Source organism: Phascolarctos cinereus, unplaced genomic scaffold, assembly GCF_003287225.1.
Source record: "Phascolarctos cinereus isolate Bilbo 61053 unplaced genomic scaffold, phaCin_HiC Scaffold_8;HRSCAF=390, whole genome shotgun sequence".
NCBI classification, from domain to species: Eukaryota; Metazoa; Chordata; class Mammalia; order Diprotodontia; family Phascolarctidae; genus Phascolarctos; species Phascolarctos cinereus.
This window is the reverse complement of record NW_027556291.1, coordinates 20,974,013-20,993,657: the sequence shown is the minus strand read 5'-3', so window position 1 is coordinate 20,993,657 and position 19,645 is coordinate 20,974,013. Positions and strand designations below refer to the sequence as shown.

The window sequence follows — 19,645 nt, the reverse complement described above, 5'->3', positions numbered from 1 at the left end:
CCTACTTCACAGTTGGAGAAATTGAGATGAGGTTCAGTGACATCTGCAACCCATGGTTGCACAGCTAGTTAAGATTTGAGTCAAAATTTGAATCCAACATCTCCTGAGTACAAATCTAGCACTACCCACTCTACCATACTGCCTCAGTACTCATTTTTAGGTATTTAGGACTTACTGAATAACAGTAATTAAAATATTCTACTAATAATGTTTAGAAACAGATGGAGATTTATACAAAAGAAGCAATTACACATTTTATTACATTAAAATCAATGTTCCCTCTCCTTAATCACTTGTGCCACTAAAGACAATTATTAACAATATTTGCACTTGTGAAAGAATTAAATTACTAAAAAATTTTACTCCAAGTTGTAGGTGGTTTTGGTATGATACAGTGTTTCAGAAGATCATTCACATTAAAATACCATTTGCTACTTACTTAGTTGCTAATAACTTAGATTTCAATTTTCTATAGCATATGTTCTGAGGTAATGAAATTCTGGATGCTGGGCTGATATCGGCATAACTGAGTATACACAACATTAAATCATAAAGGGACAGCTGTTCAAAATGCTTTCTATTTTCAGGGAGTACAAAGTAATCAGTGGTTATACTACTTTTATAGATCAAATACCCATCACTTACTCACTTATCCTGGAAAGAAAATTTTGGGGTGATAACACTGGGTTAAAGATTCTATTTACACAACATAGTGTCATTACTAGTTAATAAACATTTGATTTTTAAACTTGTGTTTCCTTACCTCGTCTGTAGAGTCAAAGTCCCGTTTACTACAACATTGAAGAGAAAATGGACAGTCAGTAAGTTTTTACCATTAGCATTACTGCTTTCTTTTAGCTGATTTCTGAGTCAATCTAATCACAAAAGAAGCGGTTCATGAATAAACCCGGTAATTAACAAAAGGAAAGGCTTGTCAAGAAGAACAGAAATGGTGGAACTGGGCAATGCTTCACATTTAATAATAGTTCAGGGTCCAGTCTCAGCTTTCAGGCTAGCCCAGTGCTTTCTCTCCTTACAAGGTAGGAGAGTCAGGTAAGCACAGCCAGGACATCTGCCTTAGCCAGCCCTTCCCTAGGCATGTCAGTGGCAGAGCGACCCAGAAAGTCACTGACAAAGGGAAGTGTTTTTCCTGCTTCAGGTAATCTGTTGGGCTTTTGGACTTTGTAGTGCCTTCGTGAACAGAATATGGGGATGAGCTGCACTAATTTACTTTCTAGGTTACTGAGTTTAGAATAATCTGAAGTCAATTTCAATCTACCCTCTCTCATGAAAGTGCTCCCCAATGCAGCCCCCTCAATGCCCTCCCTAAGCTAGTCCCCACCAGGGATATTAAATCTGTTCTCCAAATATACCAATAGAGTAACAGGATACACTAAGGTCAGCATCAGTGGAAAGGACCCCTTCAGGGCTAGTACCCATCACATGTCTATATACATACACACACACATACATATACACATATTCTTTATTTGGTTTACTTGATAGATTTTGTTGCTGTTTGTAAAACTGATCACCTAATGAAAATATAATATAATGAAGATAAGTATTAATGCGTGTATATCAAAAGCAATAATATTTACATATACATACATACACATATACATGTATATGTGTGTGTGTCTCCAACCCTAAAACAGTAGATTTGAAGGCCTTTGTGGAAATCTCTGAGTCCTGTGGTGTGGCCTTGGGCGTGGCCTGCAGTAACTAAAAAGAGCTCCGTGCAGCTACTAGAGGTGCCAGTGGGCTTCTCGTGGCATGGCAGCACCCGAGAGGCCCACTGTATCCCCAGCTCTGTAACCCCAAATTATAATGGTTAGCACATAGTAGGTATTCAGGAAGCGTTTGTGGAGTTGTTCAATTGTTTTTCTATGTTAAGGATGCCCACAATGACTTTTTGGCAGTAAGAAATTTCCACAGATGCTTAGGAAAAGATCTTTCTTCCCATGAATACCTAAAAAACAGTAGATATAAGACCCTGAGTTGAGAGCAAGAAAGGAATCGAAATGTACCACTCCCCACCACTCACTGCCCCCCTTATCCTCCTCCTTCTGACTCTTTCAAAATCATTTCTTTCCCCTAGTTCCCAAACCCAAATTTTCTAGCCTTCTGCCATTTTGAGTTTGGGAGGGGAAGAGAAATGGAGAGTCACAGAGTCTCCAAGATGGAAGGGCCCTCAGATCATCTACTTCACTACGCACCTGACCTAGAACTCCCCATTGCAACATACCAGAGCAATGGTCATTTAGCCTTCTGTTAAAGACCTCCAGGGAGAGGGAAACCTCCCATCTCTTAAGGCTTTCTAGTCCACTTCTGGATAGCTCTAACTGGTAGGAAGTCTACCCTTATATCAAGGTGAAATTGGCCTCTTTGCAACTTCTCCCTTTGGTCTGAGTCCTGCCCTCTGAAGCCAAGAAGAACAAATAGAAACCTTCTTGTGCATGGCCGCCCTTTGCAAATACTGGCACTCAGGTATTGCATTCCTGCCCGGTCTTATCCAGCTTAATTATCCCTGGTTCTTTGAGCTGATTCTCAGATGCCATGGTCGGGAGGCCCTTTCACTACCATGGTCACTCTTCCGCTTGCTCAGCTGTGTTGCTCCAAATAGGAAACAGTACTCCAGCTGTGATCTGACCAGGAAAGAGTACATCAGGAATATCACCTCCTTATTCCTGGAAACCTTGTGCCTTTTAACATAGCCTAAGAATGTGGGACTAGAGCTGGCAGCTCATTGAGTCTAACTCTCTCATTTTACAGATGAACTGAGGCCCAGTGAAAGGAAATGACCTGCCCAAGGTCACACAGGTAACATCAGATGTGGGTCCTGTGAGTCCAAATCCAGTGCTTTCTACTACATCACATTCCCGTATGTCTCAGTACTCACATATGATATATACAAACCTCTGAAGCCATGAGGTCAATCCTCATGTATGGATTGCGGGGATGTACATATTTCCACAAAATCATGTAATATCTAATGTAACAAAGCTACTTGATAAGTAGAGGGATATCAGACATCACATGTTTACAATACCTTCCTCCTATTTTTTGCAAATGCTCTAATAAGCAGTGATACAGGTCTGTGTTCTTGCGGCTCAGGTCAGCAAGCAGTTCTCCAAAATATTTGGGGTCCAGTTTTTCAGGGCCATCCTCTTGAACAACTGTCACCTGAAGGAAAAAATCACAGTTGCAGAGATCGGCTTTTTAAACTTCATAAATGTCTGCATGACAAATGAAAAGCACTTCGTTCATGCGACCAGCTCATTCTAAAGTCTTTTTCTGACCCAAACCACTAAATGTTTTGGGGGTTTGGGGTCACACAACCACATGTTTTCCCAATACTATAACTCTGGGGGCAAGTTTGGGTTCTTGCTGTATTTTAAGACCCTGATCTTGTGGAAGTGAAAATCTGAGCAATTTCTCTAAGAAATTCTAGAATGAGTGATTTCAAATGGTGGACCAACTTCATTCAAAATCTCTAAATTGACCATCGTCATCATTTGTCTCAGTGACCTTTTGGGGAAAAAATACAGGCATAACTGCTCTGAGTTCTACTGCACACGTGCCCCAAGACAGTTTCCGTTGAACTCAAATCTTTGTGGTGAAAACCAACCTGATTTACTGGTCGATCTTACACTTGGATCACATGAACTTCCTCAACCCAATGTGTTTTTCTGTAAGTCTTGCTTCACTTAGTGCATTTATATTCTGTATATCCAGGCAATCTGACATAGAAAAGGGGGGCTCCGGGCTAAGTTCAAAAGTACCTAAACCTCATGGACATCATTGGATATCCTGAGTATACACAATACTAAGAGAGATTTCCCAGAATCCTGGATCAGAAACAATCAGTTTACTTCACATCTCAACATTTTTTTTCCATCTTGCTGAAGCCCTGTCTTCTGATTGACTGGAGAGGAGGGCAGGAAGAGACGCACTCAGGCATCAACTACATTTCCTTTGAAACCTGGGCTAAGACCAGCATCTTGACTACTAAAAGTGTGGATAGTATCTTTGCTTTTGTGGCATTCTGCTCTTGGATTTTTCCCCTTTCAAGTCTGTCCTGATTGAAAAGGAAAGAGTAGCCATGCTCCAATTCCTCTCCACTACTTACTGAAGCCAGCTGGAGAAGCCTGAGTGAGCACAGGGAAAACAGCCAGCATATGCCAGAGAATCACTACCATACCCACTTTGAGGCTGTGTTCCTGGCCTCTATGTCCACTCAGAATTCAAGCAAGGACGGAAAAAAAGATTTGCTTCCTTTGGTGATTACAAAAACACCTATCCTCAGTCTCATTCATTTCAATGCTAGGTACACCAGGACTAGCAGAAGCAGGAAATCTGAATGGACTTAGGACTTATTTAAAAAAATAAAATGGCTCAATTTCTCTTTACTGAACAATGGATAAAAAGCAAGAAAACTGAACTCAAATGGTATTTCCTCATGCCAAGGTAGAAAATTTACAAAGTAGAATTTCACAGTATAATAATCCTTCCTCATTGTGCACAATTCACATTTCGGGAACACTAAGGGAAAAATCAACTTGGTTCCCAAGTCTACGGCAAAGTAACCTTCTGCCTTGATATGCCTGTCAAAAATTTTCAACACTTAATCATAGCTATGCAGATTTTCTCATTTATCAGAACTATTTAAGGAAATGTTTACCCCGTTTGCCTGTGGTCATGTTCTTACTGCTCTTCATAAGGTAGATGATCATTTTTCACATGGAAGCTATCAACAAGTAAAAGCCAAGAGCTCCGTACCAGCTGAGGACTGAATGGAGCATCCCTTTCTCTGTTATTAGAATGAGCTGAAAAGAGCCTTAAGGTGGAAACTTGCCGAACACAAGCCATCCCAGATGTCAATCCTGGACACCAAGCTCAGTCACATACATATTAACAATGCAGGAATACACCAGGGTCACTTTACTGAACAGCTATCTCCAGAAAGACCACTTTTCCCTAACAAGAAGCTGGAAAGGCTATTAAAGAATTTTTGTCTTAAATATGTAATTTGTTTGCATATATGTGTATGTATTATATCAGTATATGTATATGTACATATGTATGTATATCCTCTAAGATCTTAAGACATTTCGATAGCCAAAGCATAGTATATACCAAGATCTTTTTTCTTAGCTACTAAAAGTTCACTAAATAATGTGCTGATAGAATAAAGAAGAGGCTGTTTCTTCTGCGGATAACCAGGGAAGGTACATTCATATTCTGGAAAATCATAACTTAGAAGTCTGAAAATCATTTTCAAAGATAAGCTCTTAGTTGTAAAACGTACGAAATGGAACTCTGCACCGCTAGAGCTGGGGAACAGTGTTCCACATCCACTCTTCCACTCCATTATATGGCACATAGGGAATGAAACAGTAAACATGAGAAGGGCTGGCAATAGCCATTTGAGGAGACGCTCCAATGAGCAAACCCTGCGGGTCTCATTCTTCAACAAGCATTAAGCTTCTGCTATGTGCCCAGCATTGTGCTGTGCTCTGGATGTGACAGGTAAAAGGAACTGACTCATTCATCTTACCTGCTCATGTGTTTGGTGTGATCCACTGCAGCCCAGTTCATTTCCAGTGTTTGTAGCAACTGAACTACTTCCTGTGATGACTTGGGTTTGCTGGGTGGAATGGGATGGTGGGCAGAGCTGAGTCTGTACAATCTGGGGCTGCTGCATGACATGACGTTGACACTGAATCTGAGGGTAGCATTCCTAAGGCACACCCCAAAACCACCATGGAGAAAATACATTACTAAATCACGATGGATCCAGAGAAGGCTTTCTGAATTCATACATACATACATACACACACATACACATATACAAGCACACACAAACTCACATGCACACACATGAGAATTAGAACCCTTTTCATATTTTAACCAAATGACACAATATTTTTCAAAGTACTTTACAGAGAAACCAGACTACTTCTCCAGAATGGTAAGGGAATTTGGTGTTCTAGTAAACTCAATATTCTACTTAATTAAGTTAGTAGATATATAGATATAAATATGTCAGTCAATTTTCAAAACCAGAAAGTAATAACATATGCTTAATACTGAGGTTATGCTGAGTAAACACAATTTAATCTTTTTTTTGACACCCTAAAAGGGAACTTCATGATCTCATAGTGCCTCTGACATCATTATGAATATCAGTTCTTCTTGTACAGTCCTGTCCAATAGAATGTCATAGACTCTCTGAAGTTTAGAGTGAGATCATTTAGCTCCAGCTTCTCATTTCACAGAGGAAGAAACTGAAGGCCAAGATGGCCTTATCTAAGTCAGTAGCAGAGCTTAGGCTAAGGCCCAGGCCACATGAGGCCTAGTTGAAGGAACTGAAGATACTGACCTGGAGAAGAGAAAACTTGGGTACAAGAAAGGAACATGAGAGCAACTGTCAACATATATGAGGGTATGCCAAGTGGATGAGGGCTTAGGCTTACTCTGCTTGGCTCTATCAGTGATGGGAAGTTGCCGAGCATCAGATTTAGGCTCCAAGTAAGTAGTAACTTCCTGAACAACTGGAATCTCCAGAGAATGGTCTCTGCCACAGGGGGCAGGCAGTGGCTTCCCCGTCACAGGAGGCATTTCAGTTGAGGCCAGCACATGTTGGAGGTGGTATGTTTCTCTCCAGGTTAAACTCAGGATCTCTTCCACTAGACCTCCCTCCAGCCCTGGAATTCACACATTGGAAGTGTGGCCTCTCTCTCTCAATGGATAGCTCCTCCAGGAACTGCCATTTCAGAAGGGTTCCCAGGCCAGCCCAACTTCACTCTGGATTTCCTCTACCATTCCCCCAGCTGTCCACCTTTGTTTCCCTGCTCCCACCACTACCTTTTCAGCTTCCTTTTCCTAATGACCTCTTAGTTGCCTTTTCTCTTTCTTCGTTCTCCTTGACCTCTCTGCAGCCTTGGACACTGCAGATCACTCTCTCCTCCTGGATCCTCTCTTCTCTCTAGGTTTTAGGGACACTTTCACTTGGTTCTCCTCTTACCTATCTGATTACTCCTTCTCTCTCTCCTTTGCCAGATCTTCCTCCAGACCCTGCCCTCTAGCCATAGGTGGCCCTCAGTGTTCTGGCTCAGGTTTTCTCTTCTCCCTTTATACCACTTCACTTGACAATCTATCTCATCAGCTCCCCTGGATTTAATTGCCATTTCTATGCTTCTGATCTCAAAATCTACCTATTCTGCCCTACTCTCTCTGCTGACCTCTAATCTAGCATCTCTGCCTTTCAGACATCTTAAACTCAATATGTCCAAGACAGAACTCATTATCTCTTCTCCCAAACCCTTCCCTCCTCCTAGCTTCCTTATTACTACAGAAGGCAACAGCATCCTCTCAATCCTCAGGCTCGAATTCTAGGAGTCATCCTGGATTCCTCACTATCCTACACACTGACCCTAGGCACCCCCCCACCCCAGCAGCCCCAGCCAGGTCCAAGCTGTTGCTAAGGCCTATCATTTTACCTTTGCAACCTCTCTTGAATACTCTGCTTTCTCTCTTCTGAAGCTGCCCCCACCCTGATGCAGGCCCTCATCACCTCCCCCCGTCTTGATTATTACAATAGCCTGCTGGTGAGTTGGCCTGCCTCAAGTCTCTCCCCACTCCAGTCCATCCTCTATTCAGCCACTAAAGTGAATTTCCTAAAGTGCAGGTCCAACCACGTCACTCCCCCCCAACCCCAACACATACACTCAGTAAACTCCAGTGGCTCCCTATTGCCTCCAGGAAGCAAATACAAAATGCTGTTTGGCATTCAAAGCCCTTCCTAATCTAGCCCCCCACCTAACTTTCCAGTCTCCTTATACCTGAATCCTCAATGTACTTTTCAATCCAGTGGCATGGTGCCTCCTGTCTGTCCCATGAACAAGACACCCTATCTCTCAGCTCTAAGCATCCCCCTATGGCTGGAACACTCTCTTTCTTCCACTTGACTACTGACTTCCCTGCCTTCCTTTAAATCTCAATTCAAGTCCCACCTTCTACAGGAAGCCTTCCCTAATCCCTTTTAATTCCAATGTTTTCCTCTTTTAATTACTCCCTAATTATCCTGTATATAGCTTGCTTTGGGCAGCCAGGTGGCCCAGTAAAGAGACTGCCAGGACTCATCTTCCTGAGTTCAAATCTGGCCTCAGACACCTACTAGCTATGTGACCCTGGGCAAGTCATTTCACCCTGTTGGCCTCAGTTTACTCTTCTGTAAAATGAGCTGGAGAAGGAAATGGCAAACCACTCCAAGATCTCTGCCAAGAAAACCCCAAATGGGGTCACTGGAGAGTTGGACACGACTGAACAATAAAAATAGCTTGCTTTGTATGTATTTGTTTGTATGTTGTCTCTCCCATTAGATAGTAAGCTCCCTAAGGGCAGGACTATCTTTAGACTTGTATTTATATCCTCAGAAATAAGCACTGAATGACTTATGTTGTAGAAAGGAGTCTTGGTGGAGGGTAGACTAGACAAGGTGGTCTCTGAGGTCCCTTCTGAGATTCTGCTTACTAGTCCTGGGCTCCCTTCAGGAGTCTGTGGTGAATCTATCCCGACCTAACACTACGACATTATGAAAATTACTTTTTGGAATAAATCCCTCATCTCATCAGCCTGTTTGACTGTGAGCTCTTTCCACAAATGAGAGCACAAAACATGAAGCCATTCAAATTAACTGTACATTCCAGTTACTTGTTTTTCAGATGAACTGCAGGTGGCTAGATTTATTTTGTTACTGCTCTGCTTTGAATGGAGGTGTCCGATAACTGGCTTTATTTACGGGGGTGGGAGAGGAACAGGACAGCATATGGAGAGGGATAAGGTATAAAAAGACTGCACAGGTAGGAAGGGGCCAGATTTTATATTTGATCCAGAGGCTATAGGGAGCCAAGGGAGTTTACTGAATAAACATGGTGAGGCCTGCAGCTGAGGAAAATCACTGCAACAGCCGAGTGGAAGAAGGGCGGAAAGCAGGAAGAGATTTGAAGGCCTCTGTGCCAGCCCCACAGACATGGCAGTAAATACAAGAGATGCTATGAGGGAGGCAAGACGGGAAGAACAGTCAAGGCTAACATGGGTGACTGGGAGGATGCCAGTGCTCGTGACAATAATGGGCCAATCTGGAAGAGGGCAAGGTCTGGGACATCCAGCCCAAAATGTTCAACAGACAGTTGGACATATGACACTGGAGGTCAGATGGACAAATATATCTGAGAATCATTGAACTCAAGGGAGGTAATGAGATCACCAAGTGAATCAGCATAGAGAAGAGAAGAGGGCCAATAAGAGAGCCTTGGGGGATACCCTGTGTCTTACCAAAGGCCTTCAGACACTCGATCATGCCAAGAGACATTCCGCTAATGAAAAAGGGACCTCAATCTATAGTGAGATTGGACTCCAAGATGCTGTTTTTCCTGAATAAACCAGGAAACAAATGAGAGAACACTTGGAAATAGTATAAGGCAATGCAGAACACAGCACATTTCCGAAGAGTCTGTGCACTGATGTCAGTACATATTATCATTTCCCAGGTGGTAGTTTTAGCAGCATCCTAACAGACCCACCATCTGGAGTGGTACGCAGACTCCCTTAGCTTACTTGGCCTCTGAACCATTTGCTCACACCACTCAATCTGGACAGCTTTTCAGCTTGAAATCTCCCATTACAGCAATAAAAACTTAGGTGTAGAAGTAAAATGCCAGCAGATATTTGGAGTTCCCCACCAAGCCAGTTTTCAGAGCACAAGGGGCACATGTTACCCTAGTTCTTCTTTAATGACAGTAAGGACACAGATCCCCAAATCACATGAAAAATACTTGCTGATTATTTTCTTCTTACAGCTGACCCCTTGCAGTGTATAGATTTCTTTCCTCCTGTCCTATGGGATAGGCCTGTTTGAACAGCTCTCATCTGACTACAAAGAGATTCACTCAAGTTCCATGCTTATACCAGCATCTCCTACTCCTAAGAGCCATTCGTAGGTACTTGCAGTAATTACCACTAAATTATCTCTCAGCTTATTTGCCTAATCTCCTAGGAAAGTCCTAAATCTCCAAAAGCCAATTAAATTATGAATAAGGGGGGAAAAAAGGCATCCAAATGGCTCCAACCCAGCTGTAGTGTTCTGGCTGCATCACCAAAATAACACATCACAAGTGCAATCTTGTCTTCAAAAGAGGGCATGGAAGAATTTGTGCCACCTGTCTGAAGCAAGTCTTAGTACAGAAGCAGGTAGAAAGTATGGCTCACCTAGGTCTTCCCATTTCAAATGGGTGAGGATGATAAGGCTCATTTTTATCTAGGGCTAGAAGGGACACGAGGAATTATCTGGTCTTACTTACCCCTTCATTTTACAAATGAGGAAAACTGAAGCCCACTAGGTTGAATGACTTCCCCGAGGCCACAGAAGTAGTAAGTAGAGAAACCTAGATTCCAGTTCAAATCTGAGTCCAAAGTTGGGTTTCCTTCCCTGGCACCAAGCAGCACTACTGTGTGAAATGCTACTGGCCAGCAAGGCTGAGAAGATGTCCACAATCCAATAGCTAGTAAGTGGCAGAACTAACATTTGCAGCACCTGGGCTTCCTGACAGAAGAACTCAGAGCTCTCCCAATTACACCACGGAATGACAGCTCCGAACTCGGAATCATGAACATTTTCCTTCAATTCCTAACCAGACAGCAGATATTAGTTCCTTTCTGCTTTGCTTTTTCACAGCCATTTCCTGTGCTTTATAAATAACTATATGGCACACATTGAAAATGGAATCATTTAAAAATTACCTGGAGAAAGGTGTTCAGCACAGTGGCCAGGGAGAGATGGATGGGATGTCAACAAGAGCTACACTGGCTAATAGGGCACAGATGAGTAGAGATCAGCACTGATGGAGAGGGCTCCCCAGTGAAGAGATCACAGACCTACTTAAGTACAGTGATTCAAAGTGGGGAAAAGCCTACGAAACTTGGCTTTCTCAATAGACCAGAGTCTGAATGATTTAGATGCATCTGATAAACACTCTGGTCTATTCCAATCAGTATCTATTGATCCCCGAGCGAGTGACTCCATGCTATGAATCTAGCAACTCAGCAAAGATCACATATATCTCATATTCTTCTTGTGAAAAAAGATAGAGAGAAGCAGGTTCAATGATAGTCCAATCCCAGGGATCTGGAACTGGTGGAATGACCACCCTCAGAGAAGAGTTTTCAAAACAGTGCCAACACGTCCCTGTGTCCCAGGCTCACTGAGCTCTTCATCAGCGACTTACATAAAGGCATGGGTGGCTCACCCAGCAGACACAAAACCAGGAGGGATCAATGAGACGCTGGCTAAAAGTCAGGAGCCAAAAAGAGACTATGACAAGCAAGAACACTGAGCTGAAAGTACTACAATGAAAATGAGTGGGAATAAATGGGAAGATCTTACACAGGCTCAATAATTTAAGCTTCAGAAATAGAAGATGGGGGAGGAAGAGTCAGCAATTGGGCTGAAAAAGCTCTGGGCATTCTGATGGACGGCAGACTCAATCTGAGCCAACAGTGGTCATCGAGCAGCCAAAAATGCTCATGCAATCTCTGGCCATTCAGGTCCAGATGCCATAATTCTGAAAGGAAACTAATACAATGAAGAGCATCTAGATGAAGGCGGTTACAACAGTGAAAGGCATTGAGGCTCTGCAATAGGAAACCGGCTGAAGGAACTGGGGATGGTTAGCACCGAGAAGACTCACAGGGGCCAAGAAAGCTATCTTCAAGTATCTGGAGGGCCGTCATGCAAAAGGATTGGAGTTCCTATAATCACTGGATCCCAGAATTTGAGAGTTTGATGGGACCTCATTTAACATATCTCAGTGGTGAAGCTAGCAAGTAGCGGTTCATCCTTTGTTGAAAACCCTCCAAGGCAGGAGAGGAGTGGGGGAAGTTGGGGTTGGGGAGACTTGCTCTGCCTGGTACCAGAGAGCAGAACCGGAAGCAACGGGGGGAAGCAGGAGAGATGGAAAATCAGGCCTGGTCTCTAGAAAAACCATCTACCGATTAGCAGCACGCCAAATTAGGATGGGTCACCTCAAGAGGTAGTGGGTTTGGCCTCCCTGGCGGCCTGTTTTCAAGCAGAGGCTCGATGACCATTTATTAGTTTTGTTGAAATGGAAATTCTTTTTGGTGCATGATTTAGACTACAGCTGCTAAGGTCAAAATTCAGCAATTCCAGTCCATTTCATGTCAGGTTAGCCCAGAGCAGTGAGCTTAGTTTCATCTTTCTGAAGAGGTTCATAATTCTAAAGTCTCAGTGTGAAAAACAAAACAACTTACCTGATCAGGATTTAACTTCTCAACTTTTCTTACTGTCTTTTCATAAATGACATTATTTCCTGGGAAAAAATGGCCTCCTCTTAGAAACGGGGACAGCGGTTCCTATAAAGATAAGAGAGAGAGTCATTTTCAGAGGTACTTTGGTGGAGCACATATGGCAGGCATTTGAAGGTAAAAGTAGAATGAAGTCACACAAAGACCTAGAGAAAATCGCAGCAAGGTGAGCCCTTTTCCCAAGGAAGGGATCTGGATCTCTCCTCTATTCTTCTATGTATGACAGAGGCATTTTTAAATGGATGCTATTTCTTTCTCTCCTTGAAGGCAAGATCTAATGAGTTTCCTTTGAGGTGGAGCAGTATAAGGTCAGCCTCATTTAAACTGGATTCCCAGGCAGGTTTCTATGCAAACAATCTGCAGAGAAATGCAAAACGAATGCAATTCAGCAACACCTGGCAGACCTTCTCTAAATACCCTCTGACACGAGAATTCTCAACAGAGCACATGTTTCTAATCTTGAGACTAAAGGGAAGCCTTTGTAGCTCCAAACGATTAGAGAAGGCCTTATGTGTCACCCAAAGAAAGAAGCTGTGACTTACACGCCTAGGGCCCGAGAGAGATCAGGGTGAACTGAAGGAGAACCAGGCAGTGCACGGAAAAGAAATGGAAGGCTCTACTGGTGGATTGATTGTTTTTCACAGGAATCTGTACCTGAGGTATGTAGGGGGAGTGGTGGAGGGGGGGAAGAGCAGGAGAGACTCAATCTGCTCATAGGTAGTTGTGCTCTTTGTTTCTCTAACATAGGAGAAAGGCCAAGACAATTGAGGGGTAGCAAGAATGGAAAAAGGATAATATTGGTCAATGTAGAAATCAGTGGTCACCAGACTACAACCCAGCCCCAATAGACAGTGGCAATGCCAATTTAGCAAACACTTTTGTAAATGGATCTTTTACAAATTCTGGGGGCAGATTTGATTGGTGCAAAGGAAAGAACCCTGGGTTTGGGCCCTAAAGTCAAATCTCAGCTCTACTACATTGCCTGTGTGACCTTGGGCAAGTCACTTCTCATCTCTGGGTCTCAGTTTCCTCATCTATAAAAATCAAAAGGCATCAGTAAAACTTGGAAAATGCCAATAAATTGAGGGGGTTGATCTAGATCCAGGGTTCTTAACCTGGGGTCCGGATCCTCGAGGAGGCTGTGGATGGATTTCAGGGGGTCCATGAGTTTAGAGGGGAGAAACTACAGCTTCATTCAATACAACTGGTTTCCCTTTGTTAAAGAAAAAATAATATTGTACTCTGAATTTTAGGAACAAGTCTACCAGAAACCATTTTTACTTAATTTAACATTAATCTAATATCCAAACATTTCTAGCTTAGAGAAATGTCCAAACTAGCATTGCCTCCCTCAACCCTCAGATAGTTGCTTTTCTTCCAAGATAATTTGAGTGAACATTTATAGGAATCTTTAATAAGAAAAGGTTATAATATATAAAATACATTTTGGGATTAACATTCCAGAGTTGCTGCTCCATTCTTTCTTTGACCATTTTCCTGAAATGCTCTCCTCCCAGTGGTCAATATATCGTTCCTTCCTAAACAGGGAAGGATAAATCATAGTCCATTTGCTTTGAGGGCATGGGACCAAATTAGGAAAGGCCTTGACCCACCTTTAGAAGAGGGAAAGACGAAGTCTGGAAATGCCTTTGAGACATGAGAAATATTTAATTATTATTATTTCTGGGGAAACTAAAAAGGGTTTTAATGCATGCTTCCATACTTTATAATCCTATGCATTTTATTTTATGCATTAAAAAACATTATTTTGAGAAGGAGTTCATAATATATTTTGCATGAACGCACATTTATAATTTATATAAAATTTCTTGCCTTCTCAAAGAAGGGAAAGGGAGGGAGGGAATTTGGAACTCAAAATTTTAAAAAATGAATGTTAAAAATTGTTTTTACATGTAATTGGGGAAAAATAAAATATTAAATGAATATATTCTTTTAAAAAATAAATAAATCCCCCAGTTTTTTTTTCTTAAAGAAGGCCTTCATAGACTTTGCCATACCAAGGGGTCCATGACAAAACACAGCTTAAGAAGCCCTGACCTAGATGGTCTCAAAGGTCCCTTTAGGCTCTGTGAATGTCTGGTTCAATTCCTTTGAAGGAAGGTGCATGAAAAGCATAGAAGAAACCACTGAGTACAAAAGAGGAAAGCTATGTGGCCCCCAAGCTAAGCCTGCTTTTCCCCTCACATATGCCTGATCTGTCCTTGTGCCACTTGAGAAACAATATCTAAGTCAGTTCCGTTTATGATATTAATATATGACATCTGACGTTGCATTGGAAAATAAATTCTTATAAATTTGATTTCTTAAAGTCATTTTGATAGGATAGCTACTTCAGTATTTCTCTTAAAATTACACAACACAATGAAACAATACCCTACCTCATAGAGTCTTTTCAAGATACAAAATTGCCAGATACACATCATCTTATTCTTTTTACAGCCTATATTCTCTTAGGGACATTAAAAAGTGTCCACCAAGATTAAGAGAATTTCTTGATATAAAAAGATTAGTTTTCATTATTCCCTGTGAACCAGTACTGGGAAAGGGAAAGGCACTGGCCAGGTGATGTCACTAGTACGAAACAGCCAGGTGAGAAGCCTCCTACCACCTAATTAAGCAGGTGGGCACCTCCTTGTGAACTTCTGGTCTTTGAGAATGGCCTCTGCCTGAAGAGGGAAAAGTGACTTGTCAGTATGGGTCAGAAGCAGGAATCAAACCCAAGGCTTCCTAGATCCAAGGTCCCCTCTGGATCCACTATGCATAGGGGCAGTGAAATTGGTAACAATGGAGAGAGCATTAGAGGCCACTCTCTAATAGGTCCATGAAGTAATTTTTAAATAAATTAAATGTCACAAAAAATAGGGGAGAAAAAAGCATTAACTCTTCCCACCAATGTGTCTAACAGCTGACCCAGAAAGGTGATGTGGTGGCAAAAAACATGGGACTGCTAACAGTCAGGAGGCCTGGATCCCAGTCCGGGCTGCGGCCAACTTGCTTTGTGACCTTGGACCTGTCACCCTTCTTAGTCCATAAAGCCAGAGGGTCAAACTAAAGGGAAGGAAAAGCTTCTTCCAGCTTGCATATTCTCTGATTCCAGTGGTGATGTGAGGCCACACTTCTGGGCCAAACAATCTAAGGCGGAAGCCTTCCACTTCTCAATGTATGTATTTGAACTTGTGCCAGGTAGATCCTGAAAATTAACAGGCATTCTCTATAATGGAAGATTATTATTACTTTAACTGCTAGCTTTAGGAATTCTGGCAGAAGTTCTCAAAGTACTATCATAACGTATCTAAGAAAGTCAAACTAGGTCATTTCATCCTTAAATACCCTCCAGTGGGAGGGCCCAAACATTTCCTTAGGTTTTGACTCCAAAATCAAACTGAAATCCTGGAATTACTTAAAGAAAACAAACATAAATGGTCTGGAAGGGAAGAGCAGTGGCAAAATGTGACTCAGTAGTGGAGAAAACATGACCAATGGAATGAAAATCTGCTCTAAAGGCAGGAAGGAAAAATAAAGGTTGGAAAGGCTGAAAATGTAAAAGGAGAGAGTTACATGGAGGGCCCATTTATTATATTGTAATTAAACTAGAATATTCTCCCAAGGATTCTAAAAAAGCAGTTCCAAAAGGAATTGTTTTTAATAACTAAAATGGAGAATATCTCCAGACTGGGTTTTCAAGCTGTCTTGCAAAACCAGTTAGATCATTTTTACCTACAAAATATGCAACCTGAAATTTGTGTCATCTTCCATGAAGACATGGAGTTGAGAACTAAAAAATGATTTGTTTCTCTCAGCCCTCTTCCATGTCTCCCCACTGCTGCTACCAATTACCTCATAAGGTTAACATACACATTTCTGCTCTTGCAGAAATGAAATGATTTTTCTAATACAGTGTTCACTTATACAAATACCTCCATTCCTGGGAAAATGTCATTCACTATAAGATGGGGGTGGGATGGGAAGGGAGGGAATTAAGTACTTGTACATCTTCCTCCACTTCTATCCTCGACCTGCATTAACCTTCCAGAGTCTCACCATTATGTACTCAACATTAAGAACTATACAAGAATGAGTCCTAGAAACAAGTGGAATCCAGATTACCTACTAGTCTCCCTCCCCTTTGTTTCTGTCAAATGGAACAATTACTCAAATTCCTAAAAGCTAATATTTACAAAAACTGATTCACAACTAGGAATTCTATTGAAGACCATGGAAGAAAGGCAGGTTGGGGGGGGGGGGTTAGAAGACCTACGCTCAAATCCTGAATTTGTCATTCTCTGTGTGACTTTGGGCTGGTCACTTAATCCCTCTGGGCCCTGTCTGCAACCCTCATAGCCCCATTGGCCAGTTCACGCCAAGACACAGATGTTGACCCCTCCAGGGCCACCTCTGCTGAAGATATCCCAGAGCCCCTCTCTACCATTCTAACCCTTGAACTTACTATCCTTCTGGTAAGAGTGCCTCTGCCCCGCCATCGCTCTTCAGGGTGCCCAGGGCTTTGTCATGTGTTTTGTTCCTTTCCCTGCCAATGTCTAACGTGGCCTTGCCCTCCCATGAACAAGAACCCTCCTTTCTGAGTTGTCTCCCCAGTCAGAATTCGAGCTCCTCGAAGGCAAGGACCATCTTATTTTTTATGTGTATTCCCAGAGTTTTTATTGGGTGTGTGGGGGAAGGTTGATGTGGAGGAATGAGAGAAGAGAATATTGTGGAAAATATTTTTTCTTAAGGACCCACATGTACAAAAATATTTCTAGCAGCTCTTTTTGTGGTGGCAAAGAACTGGAAATTGTGGGGATGCTCATCCACTGGGGAATGGTTGAACAAGTTGCGGTATATGAACGTAACGGAGTACTACTGTGCTATAAGAAATGATGAACACGCTGACTTCAGAAAAACCTGTAAAGACTTATATGAACTGATGCTGAGTGAAGTGAGCAGAACCAGGAGAACGTTGTACACAGTAACAGCCACAGTGTGCGATGACCGACTTTGATAGGCTTAGCTCTTCTCAGCAACGCAAGAATCTAAGACAACTCCAAAAGACTCATGACAGAAAATGCTGTCCACATCCAGAGACAGAACTATGGAGTCTGAATGCAGATGGAAGCAGACTATTTGCTCTGTTTTGTTGTTATTTTGTTTTGTTTCTTACTGGTTCTAATTCTTCTTCACAACACGAGTAATGTGAAAATATGTTTAATATGAATGTATATGTAGAGCCTATATCAGGTTGCATGCTGTCTTGGGGAGGGGGAGGGGAGGAAGAGGGAGAAAATTTAAAACTCAAAACCTTATGGAAGTAAATGTTGAAAACTAAAAATTAATTAATTTTAAAAAATTAAAAAAAGAAAATTGAATATTTTTTCTTGCTTTTCCTCTCAAAGTAAAGGGAGAAAGTATATTAAGGAAGGAAATACTGGGAAAGCTAATATTTTAAGGTGGCCAGCAAAGACAATGAGACACTTTGAACATTTTTCCCTTTCGAAGATCAAATCTTAACTGCCAAATGGGATGGACTCAAAAAACAACCCGACTCCTGATGAACTGATAGTTTTATTGTAAGGTGTGTGTTCCTCTGTCATCCTCACTCACTCGGTGTCTGCAATGGTTTCTGTCACAGTTGGGTGGGGCCTGACTTGGAACCTTAGAAACCTTTGTAACTCAAGCATTTCTGTACTGCTGGAAACTGCATCTGAGTCAGAATATGGCTGGAATTAAGGACGGAATATGGCAGTAACCCTGATTAAAAGTATAATTCATGACGCAAGAGATGTGGTTGCTAATTCACTTTTTTGCTCATGTTATTAACCTCAAAGGAATTACACAAAAACCCACAATTTTGTGTAGTTTGCCTTACCTGATCAGGATTTTGCACTATGTATCTCCTTATGGTGGTCTGTGGGTAAGTAGTCACTTTCACTGTTGGAGAATGGAGATCCTGAGAATAGGGAAGGGCAGAGGAGAGAAAGAGATAAAAAGGCACATAAAATCATAAAGTGACTCAAGGGATGGGAGTCACCAGTAATCATCAGCTGAACTTTGGAGCACTTAGGAGGGACAGCATGCAAGCCTAGGATTCAGTCTCCATGAGGAGTTAATTCAAATCAATGTAATCAGCACTTGCTTAACGTGTGATCAATGCTTCACTAGACACAGTTAACTTCTTCCTCAATAAAATTTGCTTCCACTTTCAAAATGTTTGATGGATTTAAAATATATTTTCAAGGCATTTTGACTACCAAATCTTACTTTGTAAGTGTTCACCAGAGCAACAGAGATTTTCTGGATAAGTGACCAGGACTAAGTAGGCTTAATCAAAACTAAGAAATAGATCCTATTTGTGATTCTTCAGTTCTCTCTTTCCACAATTCTCCCAAGGCCTGTTGTCCCCCTGCCCTCTGGCTGTCCAGGCCCAGCTAGGCCTGACTTCTTTAGGTCATGCTTGTTTCAATATTTTAAGGATGACTGATTTTCTTGGAATGAGTACCGGCTCACCATTCCTCCATGCCTTAAACCAGTGGTGATAAACTCAAATAGAAAATGATCCCTTCGGGTCATATGTTAAACTCAGTAAACCACAAATTACCACTGCCCATGTTGCACTGTATTTTTATTTATTTTGTTAAACATCTCCCTTGTAATTCAGTCGTTTTCAGCTGTATCCAAGTCTTCATGACCCCCTTTTTGGGTTTTTGGGGTTTTTTTTTTCAAAGTCATTGGAGTGGTTTTGTCATTTCCTTCTCCAGCTCATTTTACAGATGAGGAAACTGATGTAAACGGGGTTAAGTGACTTGCCCAAGGTCACACAGTTAGTAGGTATCTGAGGCCAGATTTGAACTCATGAAGATGAGTCTTCCTGACTCCAGGCCTGGCACTCTATCCATGGCAGCACCACCCAGATGCCCTAAACATTTCCCAAGGACATTTTAAATTAGTTCTGGCTTTACTCTGGAGTTTTCCAGGCATGTGGCCTGCAGTGCTGAGCTTCTCTGAACCCAGCAAAAATGGGTTTTGGCCATATGGCCTGTCATTACACCTATTCTTGAAGATTTGCAATTCAAAATACTGCATAATATCGTGCTTCCCCCTCCCAACCTAAAAAACAAAAACAAAAAATTATTTTCCAGGGCTCATTCTCACGAGTCCGCCTCGTTAACTGAATAAGCTGATGCGTGTTAACAAGTTACTTTGTCCCAGATAATGGAGATTTTAGAAAGGCAGAGGCATAATG

General features: G+C 41.9%; 1 protein-coding gene across 1 annotated transcript in view; it reads right to left on the bottom strand.

The window, feature by feature from the left end:
- POF1B (POF1B actin binding protein) overlaps positions 1-19,645 on the bottom strand; it is a 49,041-nt gene that overhangs the window by 9,981 nt on the left and 19,415 nt on the right. Inside the window, exons 4-8 of the mRNA XM_020964631.2 lie at positions 18,272-18,352; positions 12,334-12,435; positions 5,561-5,743; positions 3,053-3,186; positions 764-791 (exon numbers count right to left, since the gene is read on the bottom strand). Of these exons, the coding sequence (XP_020820290.1) occupies positions 764-791; positions 3,053-3,186; positions 5,561-5,743; positions 12,334-12,435; positions 18,272-18,352 (528 nt within the window). The remainder of the gene's footprint in view (positions 1-763; positions 792-3,052; positions 3,187-5,560; positions 5,744-12,333; positions 12,436-18,271; positions 18,353-19,645) is intronic.